This window comes from Physeter macrocephalus, chromosome 18 (assembly GCF_002837175.3).
Source record: "Physeter macrocephalus isolate SW-GA chromosome 18, ASM283717v5, whole genome shotgun sequence".
Taxonomy (NCBI): domain Eukaryota; kingdom Metazoa; phylum Chordata; class Mammalia; order Artiodactyla; family Physeteridae; genus Physeter; species Physeter macrocephalus.
In genome coordinates this window covers 68467220-68481898 of record NC_041231.1, presented here as the reverse complement: position 1 = coordinate 68481898, position 14679 = coordinate 68467220, and the positions used below count along the sequence as shown (strand labels likewise).

At 44.6% G+C, this 14679-nt stretch overlaps 1 protein-coding gene across 1 annotated transcript; it reads left to right on the top strand.

The window, feature by feature from the left end:
• The first annotated feature begins 837 nt into the window (after window positions 1–837).
• On the top strand, window positions 838–3758 carry LOC102992942 (HLA class II histocompatibility antigen, DO alpha chain). Its single transcript, XM_007107866.3, has 5 exons — window positions 838–919; window positions 2086–2334; window positions 2777–3058; window positions 3147–3282; window positions 3513–3758. Exons 1-5 carry the CDS (start codon window positions 838–840, stop codon window positions 3514–3516), a joined length of 753 nt encoding a protein of 250 aa, XP_007107928.2. The 3' UTR covers window positions 3517–3758.
• Window positions 3759–14679: the final 10921 nt, after the last annotated feature.

Below are 14679 nucleotides of genomic sequence, written 5' to 3'. Positions count from 1 at the left end.
GCAGTCCACACAGGTCAACCTCCAGGCTGGGACACGGGTGTAGGGGACATGGAGGGACTCATGGAGGTTACCCAGCACCCTCTGCCCTCCTCAGAAAGGTCCACTGGAACTCCTTATGCCTCTATTTCACTCTAAACATCTCTAACAATTATACAGTTTTCCTCACATCATGAAATAAAGTAATATTTTAAAACATGATTTAAAGATTTAAAAGATTTTTTCTACTGTGTAGCCAGTGTTTCCCTTTTAAAGTTTCTTAGTAAAAATTTTTTTTCCTTTTTTCTCTGGCCATGCCATGTGGTTTGCAGGATCTTAGTTCCCCCACCAGGGATTGAACCCATGTCCCCTGAAGTGGAAGCGTAGAGTCCTAACCACTGGACCGCCAAGGAATCCCCAAATTTATTTTATTTTTTAACTCCAGATTGGTCCACAGAAACTTATAGGACGAATAGGAGTCCCTACACCATGGATTAAGATAGAGGATTTGTTTGAGCTCAGCTGTGCGGTGCTCTGATGGCCTTTTCTCTCCCTTCACAGGATCCCTTCTTGGAGGATGTAGAAACAGTTAATCTAAGCCCCTCCCATCCCTTTGACTTCCTGTGGACCAAGCCTCCCTGGTGCTCGTGGGCCCAATGAATTCTTCCATCTTCTCACCCAGGCTCTTTCCTCTACTTCTTTCCCCAGCAACAGCTACACTAACTCAGAGAATTTCTCTGATTGGCTGAATACAGCAGGGGGCTCCCCCATCCTAGAATCTGTTTCTTCCTCTTTACCTTCCCCCTCTTCCTTTACCCCCCACACCGACTGGGACTTATTTGGTTAAAGCACCAGGGGACAATGGTCCTCAGTGGGGAGCTGGTCCTGGGACTCCACACCTTGATGACTCTCCTGAGCCCCCCGGAAGCTGGGGCCATCAAGGGTGAGTGCAGAGGGTGCTGGGTGAGGAGAGGAGATTAAGGGTGTGGGGTTACACGCCAGGTGGTACAGAGAGTGAACAGTTTCTTTCCTGTGGTTTATGGGCAACTTCTGTTACCCGCATCCCTCTCACCTCTATCAGGTCTGTCCTGGACCTAAAATACAGGTGCAGCTCAGCCCAGCATCACATTCAGGTGCCTCCTCATTCCTCCCTCCTCTCTGAGACCCAAACCTCCGTCCTACTGCTGCCCAGCATCCTGATTTCTGTACCACTTTCTGGCTTGGGGCGAGCCCAGTTTCTATTGCTGTATTTATCACCAGGTCAATAGGTAGCTGTTTATCTGTCTTCATCCTGCTCTAGACTTGAGTTCCTTATGTGCGGGGTCCCCAGCTGGTTTGTCTGTGTTTCCTTGGGGCCTGGTATCGTGCTGGGCACATGGTGGTTTCTCACGACCATTGCACAAATAATTTCATAGAATTATAAAGGCATCTTATCAACGAACACCTAACTCCCAATTTCTAGAAAATTGAGCCTCAGTCCTGGGAAGAGACACATTTGATCATAATGCTCTGAGACAGAAGAGCTGGGACATGAACCCTGAACTTCTGACTCCTTTTCCACTGCTCTTTGCAATACCTTGGGTTGCCTTTTTCTATCCCTTCAGTCTCTGGTCACAAATCTTAATTCTTACTCCTGCCAGCTATCACCTGTTTTCCCTCACATCCACTTACACTGCATCTCTGTGCCCAAAGCTCCATGGATGCTCTTAACCTTACTTATCTTCTCCTCATTCCACCCCTACTCACCTCTCATCTCACACACAGGACCTGGTAGCACAGCTGGGGCAGACCATCAGAGCCAAGATTTAACTCTGGGGATCCCAAGCCTGAGTTTAGACAACCTCTCCTCTTCCCAACCCGGTATGCCAGGCTGCACCCATGCCTCTGTGCTGGTCAGTGTGCAGGGGATGTGCCCATTCCCTCCATCCTCTCCCTTCCATCCCTTGACAACCCTTCTAGTCTCCAAGGACCAGCTCCGCATCAGAACGGTACTCTGCCCCCACACAGAACCAAGGATGGGGCACAGCTCAGAGACTCAATACATCACATCTGATGGATGAGACTGATACCTTTTCTTTTCTCCCTCGACCCTGAACTCACCCAATACAGCTGACCACATGGGCTCCTACGGACCAGCCTTCTACCAGTCCTATGATGGCTCGGGTCAGTTCACCTATGATTTCGATGGAGAGCAGCTGTTCTCTGTGGACCTGAAGAAGAGGGAGGCCGTGTGGCGTCTGCCTGAATTTGGCAACTTCGCCTACTTTGACCCGCAGAGTGGGCTGGCCAGTATCAGGATGATCAAAGCGCATCTGGACGTCTTGGTGGAGCGCTCGAACCGTACCAGAGCCGCCAACGGTACCGGGCCTTTCCTCTGTGCCCCCCTCCACCAAGCCCCTGGTAGGCAGGGGAGGCCCAGAGAAGCCTCCTCCCCCCCTCACAGGCCTCTACTGACTCCTGGGCTCCACTCTGGGAATCTGAGACTGCTGTGCTCAGGCCCTTTCCTTCCCAGGAGGTGCTAGATCTTCTCAGATTCCTTCAGCAACCTCTTCCTCTTGAGAAATGACCCCTCCCGCTGGACTCCCCATCAGGGACCTGGCAGATCCAGGACCCCCTGGGGCCCCATCTGCCCTCCACAATCTCTCATCTCTCTGTCCCCCTGCTTCTGTTCTGGTGTCACCATCCTAGACCACTCCCTGCCCTCGGAAAGCTACTAGGAGGAAACACCCTTCAATCCCAGCCCTGATAAGGCCCAGCTGGAGGGCTGAGCCTGTGGGATTCAGGGCCTGGTTCCTCCTAGTGCCCCCAAGAGTGACTGTGCTGCCCAAGTCTCACGTGGAGCTGGGCCAGCCCAACGTCCTCATCTGCGTCGTGGAGAACATCTTCCCCCCTGTCATCAATATCACCTGGCTGCGCAACGGTCAGACCATCACCGAGGGGGTGACCCAGACCAGCTTCTATGCCCAGCCCGACCATCTGTTCCAGAAGTTCCACTACTTGCCCTTCGTGCCCTCGGTGGACGACTTCTATGACTGCAAGGTGGAACACTGGGGCCTGGACAAGCCGCTCTTTAAGCACTGGGGTACGAGGCCCCCTCCCCAGGCCCCCCTTCTCACACCCGTGTGCCCTTCACCTTTGCCCGACCCCCTGACCCTCCCTTTCTCTCCCAGAGCCCCAGGTGCCTACCCTGCTGCCTGACACCACAGAGACCCTGGTCTGCACCCTCGGCCTGGCCCTTGGCCTGGCCGGCTTCCTCGTGGGCGTCACCCTCATCATCACAGGCACATGCCTGTCCAGCACCCCCAGGTGCGCAGGACCCGGGAGTCTGGTGGGGAGGAAAGCAGACGACTCTGCACGGGACGAGGGTGGCGGATGAGAGATACTGTGGGGAGGGGTGGGGTCAGGGACGAATGGGAGGCAGGGAATAGAAGAGCAGAGGTGAGGCGAGGGTGTCAGGTTTGGGGGAGGTGGGCAGAGATGGGATCCCAGAAGCGTGAGCTGGGACAACCTTGGTCATATGGTTTTTGCTACTTTAGGTAATGGCCCTTCTGAGAGAAACAGGTAGGCGAGACGGCCTACGGCTTCCTGGCAAGTGTCTGACGGCCCCTGGATGCTCAGTGCCAGTCTACTACATTCGTCCCCACCGTGCTGACTTTGAATGGGATCAACCTCTGTCCTATAGGTCTCCTCCTTTTTGGCTCCCGTACTCATGGCAGGGACTTGTGGGGCACCAAGGAGTTCCCTTTCCCACCCGCAAAACACACACACACACACACACACACACACACACTTTCTTGCTCTACCCAAAGCCCTGGCTAGCAGCAGTAAAATTTTAAACAGTGTTTGCACTGTATTCATTTTACCAGGTCTTGGCCAATTCTTTCAGGGTGTAAGGGATGCTGGGATCTGGAAGTGGGGACTTCTGGAGATGACTACTGAACATGACCACCCGCTACTGGGGATTGACAATCATTCCCGGGCCAGTCTAGCTACGTCTTGCCCCATTTTGACTCATCAGTTTGGGGCCCCTGTGTGTCACTTGTGAATGGACCGTTTCACATGGACATCATGAAATCAACATCCTGAATTCAGATTTGTCCCCAAAGGAATGCACAGTATCCTGTTCATTGCAACTCGCCGCAACCAATGACAGTTCTACAGGGCACCAGGAGAGGAAACGTTCATGGAAATTTAAGTCTTGTCCAGATTTACTCTGTCATGAAGAGGCCATCGGTATCCAGCCATGATCTACAATGTCATCTCCTTTTTCTACATTCCCTAGAGTCCCAAGCATGACAAAGAGGCCCAAGGCTTGGGTAGGATGGCCATATCTTCTGCCTGGGGTCAATCATATCAGGTAGGAGGGTAGCAGAGTAGATCAGCAAGGTATCTGGTAAGAGGGAGGTCTAGGAGAGATCCACCTGAATGCTCTCTAAATCTGTGGCCTGGAAGGTTTTAGTTTACTGTGAACAAAATTTAAAATGCACACAAAGTGGTAACTAACTATACAAAGTAGTTTATGTCAAGTACCAAGTGAGTGGTACAGATTGGTGGTTTTCAAACTGGAATACAGAGAAGAGTCACCTGGGAGCCTTTTAAAAAGTACAGGCTTCTCCCAGATCTACTGAATTAGAATCTCGGGGCTGGGGAGAGTGGTGACAGGGAGTCTGTAATATTTTAACATGCTCTAGATGGTGCCGATGAAGCCATCCTGGACCCAGGCTGTGGTCTGGGAACGGGGACCCATGGACATAGTCTGGTGCTATTGGAGGTCATTGGAAGAGGGGATCCCTGAGGTCTGAGTAGTCCGGGAGGGCTTTTTCTGGAAAACCTGGGTTTTTTAGGGCATGAAATTTGAGGAAGGGACTTCCCAGTGGTTAAAACTCTGTGCTTCTAATGCGGGGGCACAAGTTCGATCCCTGGTCAGGGAACATGCTGTTCCACAGAGCCAAAAAAAAAAAGTTGAGCAAGATACAGGTGAGTAGGGGCAAGATGGGAGTTGGAATTGGGATCATTTGGTCCCAGAAAAGAGAGAAGCCAAGAGATTATGGGGACTCTGTGGATTTCCCAAGAGAGAATAAATGGGGGGAAATCGATGGCCAGAAGAGGACTCGGATGGAAGTGAGAGAAGATTGTTCTAATCAAGGTTTTTACTTGTCAGTCACAGTCACCCTATTAAAATGGTTATAGACAAAAGGAGAGGGTATTTACAATAAAGACACAAGAGTGGTGTCCAGAACCCAAGGGTGGGTTTGAGCCAGGCCCTGCAAGGAACAGAACTCAGAATGGAAGAGCCAGCAGAATCCAGAGCAGTCCCTCTTGCTCTCTCTCTGGACCATATGGTCCCTGTTTTCTAGATCCCTCGGTATGTCAGCCATATTCTCTCCCTATGGACTGACTGTCCTTTTCAGCTGACATGTCAACCCTATAGGTCCTGTGTGTGTATGTCACCTCAGCTCTAGCCGCCCACAGAGACTGTGTCTCCCAGTCACAATTCTAAATTATTGAAAAAACAAACGACTGCCCAAACCTGGGGAAAGTGTCCACCCCAGCCCAATGTACTGTGACCAGGGGACCAAGATCCCATAGTACAAACATGGTGGTGGCTGGCAACCACATCTGAGGTGAGGAGTCGGGTCGTTCTCAGAGAAAGAAGAAGATCTCAGAAGACACCACAAGAGATGTCTGTCCCAATAGTGCCCTGATCTCTGCTGATCTTTTACTTAAAACTTAACTTGATGCATCCTTGGAAAAGTGTTTCTCTGATCTCTGTCCTAATGGTTAATAAAGTCATAAAAGTGTCCTGTTTTGAACAGACTGGTGGTTGCCAAGGCGGGGCTGTTGGGGAAGGGATGGAGTGGGAGTTTGGGGTTAGTAGGTGTAAACTCTTATATATAGAATAGGTAAACAACAAGGTCCTACTGCATAGCACAGAGAACTATATTTAATATCCCATGATAAACCATAATGGAAAAGAATATTAAAAAAAGAATGTATATATATATATGTATAACTGAATCACTTTGCTGTACAGCAGTAATTAACACGACATTGTTAATTAACTATATTTCAGAAAAAAGAAAGTGTCATCTTTTGACCAGAAATGTGCTTTTTTTCACTATGCATATATTACCCAGAAATCACTAGAAACAATTTGGAAGGAATATGGAGCAATTCCAAACCTTTTAGGTTTATGTATCTGCCTTCACACTCACATTTTTTTTTTCTTCTAGCCTCAAAGTAAATTATCTCTCATTAAAAAAAAATTGTCCTGCATTCCGTTTTTTAAATAAATTTACTTATTTTCTATTTTTGGCTGCGCTGGGTCTTCATTGCTGCGTGCGGGCTTTCTCTAGTTGCAGCGAGCGGGGGTTACTCTTCGTTGCGGTGCACAGGCTTATCGCGGTGGCTTCTGTTGCTGCGGAGCACAGCCTCTAGGTGCTCAGGCTTCAGTAGTTGTGGTACCCGGGCTTCCGTGGTTGTGGCTCGCGGGCTCTAGAACGCAGGCTCAGTATTTGTGGTGCACAGGCTTAGCTCCTCCGCAGCATGTGGGATCTTCCCAGACCAGGGATCGAGCCCGTGTCCCCTACATTGGCAGGCGGATTCTTAACCACTGAGCCACCAGAGAAGCCCTGTTCTGCATTCTTGATCTGACTTCTTTCAGCCTCTTTTAGAATAGACAGTCACCTGCTCTTCTGTATTTTCAAACTCTCCCCCTTTGCAGTGTTCCCTCTCCACAGATAATAAACATATCACCACTCTCATATACTGAGAACATGAAATCTCCTCTCTGTCCTATAACCCACTCCCCGCAAGCTCCTCCCCGTCACTTTCTCTGAAAGAGGATTCTGCATGGGCTGCATCCACATCCCCTCTTCCAATCTACTTTCTTTCTTAAAATTTTAATTCTTAACAACGTAATTTTTTTTTTTTTTTTTTTTTTTTTTGCGGTACGCGGGCCTCTCACTGTTGTGGCCTCTTCCGTTGCGGAGCACGGGCTCCAGACGCGCAGGCTCAGCGGCCATGGCTCACGGGCCCAGCCGCTCCGCGGCATAACAACGTAATTTTATCCCCATAGTTTAGAGAATCCAATAGTTCTACCAGATTTCCGTAAAAAAAAATTCCAGTCTGCAGCCCCTTCTCCTATCATGTTCTTGTCCCCAGAGTTGATAAGTTTTCAACTGTTTTTAACTAATTCTGTTGATACTGACCTTCTGTCTCTAAATAGTATTCTTGCTTTGCTATATCTTGATTTTTCAGCTTCAGGCCTTTTCTCTTTACCTCCTGCTATGGAAGAAGAGGATTTAAATTTTTTCCTCCTCACACCACACACATGCACCCCTTCCTCTAATATAGTTATAATTGTAATTTTGGCTCGGTTGGTGTTCAGTGTTTATATTATTATGATCTTGTGAAGGGTATTCATAGCCAAACTACAGAGTAAACCGTGCTTGCTCTTCCTTTCCTAGACAACTTTGTGTTTTCCCTGGGATGAATAATCGACCTGTTGTCTCTTTGCTTGGTTTTCTTGGTACCTATCATTAATGAATCACAAATTTCCTCACAATACAATCAGCTACCCTGGGTATTCTGTCCATTTTATTGTCAGATAAAACTCCCAGAAACTTGTGTCAGCTTCGATCTTAACTAGTTGCCCTCAGTGAGACAGCTGTCATCCTGGGACCACCCTTTACCATCCTTGTCAGGATTTACCTGTCCTCTGTGTTGGACCTTCTGTTTCTTATATCCAACAGAAGAATAACCAGGTTTTGGAATTACTGACGAGATTTACTTCTCCCAACCATTCACGCAACTCCTCTTGTTCAGACTTTCTCACTTAGGATAGACTCTCAATTCCTTAGTGGCTAAGGCTCTCCAACCTCACCCCCCACCCCCGGCCTTCCTTCTTTCATTAAGTTACAGCCACACTCTCTTTCCTTAGAATCCTCCTGCCTGTGATCTTAACATCAAGGATTCCAACTCATCATTCATTCGCAACACATGTGGTAAAAATTCAGAGGCTTCCCTGATCAGCTTTGCTAAATAAACCACCCATCTCCAGTCCTTCTCGATCACAAGACTCCATTTATCTTTGTGGACAGACATCTCTCCTGGAATGGAGGCCCTCCTCTCAGGCTTTCTTTCCTCCTTCGGGACAGTGACCCGTCATGTAGAGACGTCACTTCCTCCCTTCTCTCCATCTCTCCCCTCATCTCCGTCATTTCCACTAACTGTGGTTTGGCTCTGTCTTGTGGTTTGATTCCACCTCCTGTGGAGGCTCCAAATTTGAGTAAACCTCCTCTTCCCAGGAGAAGACTCCCTGGCATTTCAAGCCCCCGGAGACTTTCTGTTGCCCCGTCCCTAGAGCCCCAGAGCCACTCCTGAGACTCGGTTGGATTCCCACTTTTCCTTCATTCCTTCCCTCAGGCCTGCAGTATATGCTCTGCTCCAGGTACAATGTCTTACCATAATGCCTGGAACATGGCAGTTACTCAGTAACTGACCAAAGAGTAAGATGTAGTCTGCTCAGCTCTCAAATTCCTTGATGACACACCCAAATGAAGAAAACATTTAAAAACTTTCTGCTGTTATTGACATAATTGCTTTTAGGATTACTATTAACTTTCATGTATTGAGCACTTCCAATGTGCCAAGCACTAAACACTTACATCTGTCAAAGCTATGAGTTTGCACACCTACCATGGTGTTTCCTAAATTGTTCCATGGAACTCAAATGTTCTGAAGGATGTTAATAACTTAATTAAAAACAAATCAATGTAAGTAACCTTTTTTTTTCTAAAACATATGTTACTATGGGTAAGGAAATGCCAAACATAAGTATGCAGGTTTTAGTATATAGCAATCTGCCTTTCAAAAATGACATGCCATGTTTGGTAATAGCAAAAGATTGGAAACATGTCCAACAAGAATGGAAAAGTTGAAAGAGCTACTGTACATCCATGAGGAGGAGAAACTTTAAGCTGTTAGAAAGAATGAGGAAGATCTCTTTAAGCTGATATGGAGGAATCCCTAGGATGTAGTGGAAAAATGCAAGATACAGAAGAATGTACATACTGTGTGCTATCTTGGGATAAGAAAGAGGGAAGATATATGTTTGCAGAAAGCCACACTGAAAAGATAAACCAGAAATTGTTTAAAAAAATGGTAGGGGGGAAGAGCAGAGTTGAGGGAATGCGTTAGAGGCAACAGGGATAAAAGTGAATATAGACTTTTGAAATATACAAATGCTTTACAATTTTTATAAACCTGAAAAAAAAGCCCTAACATTTAAAACAAACAACTGAACCAAGAGAGAAGACTTATTTTAACTCCTATTAGAAAACAGTACTGTATATTCTTAGTGGACTATATTCTAAGGACAAAAAGAAGTACTAAAAACGTTGATAGTCATTCAGTAGTTTTATCATTAGTAATAATATTGTATTGTTATTTTGAAACTATGTTTATATATATTATAGGATAAAGCAACTCAGGAATGATGTAATGTATTTGGGAACCATGATTTTAGCATATAAAAGGAAAGAAAAAAGTAGCTGAATTAAAACCCTAATATTAAATTTGAATTAGAAACATCAATTTAAACTAATGATTTATAAAAATATATATTTTCTAGCTCTAGCAAATGAAAGAAGCTGGAAGCAATTGTCCTTCAGGAGCGATGGGCAACCTTAGAGCACAGATTGTGGTTTCTTAATACCATTACCCAATAAAAGGAACTGGAGTTCCTTAGAGAAGTGACTTATTTCAAATCTAGGCTAGGGAAAACACAAAGCAAGCTTGCTTCAGAAAACAAGAAAGTGCTCAAAGACTACCAGAGTCATGTCAAAAGAAAAGAGCAGCCACCTTGAAGGGGCTCCCACTGGCCAAATTTGGGACAATTTGAGGGTTAAAAAAAATTACTATAATCAACTTAAACACATTGAATGGATAAAAATGCATGAGTCCCTAATAATAATCAAATAAAGATAAAGCAAACAAGCAACAACAACAAGACTTTTCTATCACCACTGGGTGTAATATTCTATTTCCAACAAAGAAAATTGGTACTTAAACAAAACAAGCAGATATCCTGACTTTTCAGAAGGAACTCTATAGTTCCCTGGTTGAGAAAATGTCTTCCTTTCAGATGATGGCCAGCTGGGAAAAAATAGAACGATAAAATCAGTATTTTGCAACCCTAATATGAGAATTGTTTCAGGGAAGGCATCTAGATGTTAGGAGAACAGATGACTGGAAACGGGAGAGTCCCATTACACCAGAGTATCATGCCTACAGATTGTTTGCTATTGATGAAAGGGAGAAAATATCTTCACAGAGGAGAGAGATCTGGCTGTCACTGCCTCAGCTCGGTAATCCAACTTGGCTTCACCAATAATGAGACAACAACACAGTCATCACATGCTTCTTGATGAGATGAAAAGTACACAGTATCACCTATGAAGAATTACAGTCAAAAAGATCTTTAATCTGAATCTGATCAAGCCTTCTGTTCAAAGTTCTAGTTTATAGAAAATACATTGGATAGAGGAATAAGTCAAATGAAGCCAGGAAGAAATAATCATAAATTCAGAATGTGAGATATTCTATAAGAAAATTGGCCTGGTCTCTTTAAAAACAACATTAAAAAAAAGGAGGAGGGGGTGATTAAGAGAGACTTGAGAGACATTACAATCAAATTTAGTGGGTGATTCTTGGCAACATCTTTGGGGGAAAACAGATATAAAGACACTTTTGAGACAAATGGGAAAATAGACTGGGTAACCAGTGATATTTGGAAATTATTTTCAATTTTTTTCAATATGATTACTGTACTGTGGTTATGTAGCAAGACAACTTTAAGTATTTAGAGATAAAATGCCATGATGTCTTTATTTTGAAATGGATGCAGATACACACACACACACATGCGCAGTTGCAACAAATATGGCAAAGTCTTGATAGTTGTTGAATCTATGTTATGGGTAGTCAAGTATTCTTTGTGCCTTCTTCCAGCTTTTCTTTACATTTGAAATTTTCATAATATTTCATAATAAAGTGTATGTGTGTGTGTGTGTGTGTGTGTGCTATTTTTGAAAAGAGCAGGAAATTAAATGAGAGATCATTGGATTCCTGAACCCATGAGTTGATATATGCTACTGATTGAATAATTACTCCTCTGTAAGAGATATTTTGTACTTTAAATATAAATAATTTTAATCTTTTGTTCTTTTTATAAATTAAAATAAAGTAAGCATGATGTAATGCCTTTTTTTTGTTACATTACATGGTTATTAAATACACACATAAAATTTGGCCATTTCTTCCAGCAACCTTTTCATCCCCAGGTTCAAAGCACAGACTCATTTTATCCTGGAAGCCCTACAATTTCTTCCTCAATATCTTATCCTTTGAGAAAATGTTCTGTAGTCAAAAGTTACTATCACACTGCCTATAGTCATCTCAGGAACACCAAGAGTAAGTTCAACGGTAAAAATATTAAGATGGTTTGTAATTTTGTACTTTTATCCATGTTTGAGATTTTTATTATCAATCCCAATCAGAAAAGAGAGAAGATTAATCAAAATATTTTAAAAAAGGAGAAGATACAAAATTTCCAAAATCTTACAAAGTTCATGTAATTTTTATTATTATTTTAAATTTATTTTTTGGCTGTGTCTCTGTTGCTGCTCGCGGGCTTTCTCTAGTTTCAGCGAGCAGGCACTACTTTTCCTTGTGGTGCTCGTTCTTCTCTAATTGAGGTGACTTCTCTTGTTGCGGAGCACGGGCTCTAGGCACGTGGGCTTCAGTAGTTGCAGCACGTGAGCCCTAGAGCGCGTGGGCTTCAGTAGTTGCGGCACGTGGGCTCAGTAGTTGTGGAACACAGGCTCTAGAGCTCAGGCTCAGTAGTTGTGGTACACGGGCTTAGTTGCTCTGCGGCATGTAGGACCTTCCTGGACCAGGGATTGAACCTGTGTCCCCTGCATTGCAAGCGGATTCTTAACCACTGCACCACCAGGGAAGCCCTGGTCTATAATTTTTTCATCCTTTTTCTCTCCTTACACAGTCAATACAAGCTGAGATATCCCTCTCCCCAACTTTCCTCTTGTGGACCCTGTCCAGCTGGTCAGAGCCCCATCTCCTTCACATCCACCACCTATATACCCTGGCAGCCTTTTTCCTTCACAAAGGTCCCAGTCTCTAAGCCAAGCCTGAAGGATGGTAGGTATGAATAGTCACCATTCAGATATTACTCGGTGATATTACTGAGTGAATACCACTCAAAGTGAATAATTACCACTCATCTTGGTTCCTCTTCACACAGCAAAAGTCATCATTGGGGATTCCCTCACCTGTACTGATGGAACAAGGTTGTTTCATTTCTCCTTTTGTGTCTTCACACTTCCTAATATTTCTTCAGCTAAGCTCAATTTAGTTGGGCTTGGTGAAAAAAAATTATTTTTCTACAGCATGGTGAAATCTTGGGCAAAGCTACACTTAAAAAGATGTTGAGGAGGCGGAGTCAAGATGGAGGTGTGGGAAGATGCAGAGTTAGCGTCTTCCCACAACTAGGGCACTTGCTGGCTGCTGGTGGCAGACTCTGACATCCAAGGAGATTGGAGGAACCCCAAAGTGAATGTAGGGGGACAGAGGTGGGAGGAGAAGTGGAGGCCAGACAGGATTGGTGCACCTAAGGCCGGGGAGATGAGGAGAGGCAGACGGGAGGGGCCATCCCAGATCGGAGGAGCAGAAGAGGAAAGGAGGGTGTTTGCCCCACCCACTCGAGCCCACAAAGCCTGCTGGGCTCCCAAGTGAGGTCCCCTGCCCTCTGAGACCAAGGGTGGGGGGCACACCTGGGCCCCTTCTGTTCCTTGAGCCTAAGCCCCACCCCCACAGCCCCCAGGGCCTTTTCCATCCCTGTGGGTCCTGAGCATTGGCCCCGCGCACCACCCAAACCTCGCCCTTGCTTGGCCCTGCCTTCCACAGCCAAGGCCTTCCCCCCCCACCACCCTGTTTTTTTGCTGCCCCAGGTGGCTTGCGGGATCTTGGTTCACGAGCCTGGGGCTGGGCGGAAGCTCCTGTGGTGGGATCTCCAAGTCCAAACACTGGACTAACAGAGAACCTCAGACCCCAGGGAATATTCATCAGAGTGAGGTCTCACGGAGTTCCTCATCTCAGCACCAAGACCCAGCTCTACCCAACAGCCTACAAACTCCAGTGTTGGAAGCCTCAGGCCAAACAACCAGTAAGACAGGAACACAATCCCACTCATTAAAAAAAAAAAAAAAAGAGAGACAGCAAAAAAATATATCACAGAAGAAGGAGCAAGGTAAAAACCTGCAAGACCAAATAAATGAAGAAGAAATAGACAATATACCTGAAAAAGAATTCAGAGAAATGATAGTAAAAATGATCCAGAATCTCAGAAATAGAATGGAAGCATGGATTGAGAAAATACAAGAAATGTTTAACAAAGATCTAGAAGAACTAAAGAACAAACAAACAGAGAAGAACAACATAATAACTGAGATGAAAAATACACTAGAAGGAATCAATAAGAAAATAACTGAGGCAGAAGAATGAATAAGTGAGCTGGAAGACAAAATGGTGGAAATAACTGCCGAGGAGCAGAATAAAGAAAAAAGAATGAGAAGAATTGAAGACAATCTCAGAGACCTCTGGGACAACACTGAATGCACCAACATTCGAATTATAGGGGTCCCAGAAAAAGAAGAGAAAAAGAAAGGGTCTAAGAAAATATTTGAAGAGATTATAGTTGAAAATTTCCCTAACATGGGAAAGGAAATAGTCACCCAAGTCCAGGAAGCACAGAGACTCCCATACAGGGTGAATCTTAGGAAAAACATTCCAAGACACATATTAATCAAACTAACAAAAATTAAATTCAAAGAAAAAATATTAAAAGCAGCAAGGGAAAAAAAAAATAACATACAAAGGAATCCTCATAAGGTTATCAGCTGATTTTTCAGTGGAAACTCTACAGGCCAGAAGGGAGTGGCAAGATATACTTAAAGTGATGAAAGAAAAACCTACAACCAAGATTACTCTACCCAGCAGGATCTCATTCAGATTTGGTGGAGAAGTCAAAAGCTTTTCAAACAAGCAAAAGCTAAGAGAATTCAGCACCGCCAAACCAGCTTTACAACAAATGCTAAAGAAACTTCTCTAAGCGGGAAACACAAGAGAAGAAAAAGACCCACAAAAACAAACCCAAAACAATTAAGAAAATGGTAATAGGAACATACATATTGATAATAACCTTGAATGTAAATGGATTAAATGCCCCAACCAAAAGACACAGACTGGCTGAATGGATACAAAAACAAGACCCATATATATGCTGTCTACAAGAGACCCACTTCAGACCTAGGGACACATACAGACTGAAAGTGAGGGGATGGAAAAAGATATTCCATGCAAATGGAAATCAAAAGAAAGCTGGAGTAGCACTACTTGTAGCAGATAAAATCGACTTTAAAATAAAGACTGTTAAAGAGATAAAGAGGGACACTACATAATGATCAAAGGATCAATCCAAGAAGAAGATAAAAGAATTATAAATGTTTATGCACCCAACATAGGAACACCTTAATACATAAGGCAAATGCTAACAACCATGAAAGGAGAAATTGACAGTAACACAATAATAGTAGGGGACTTTAACACCCCACTTACACCAATGGA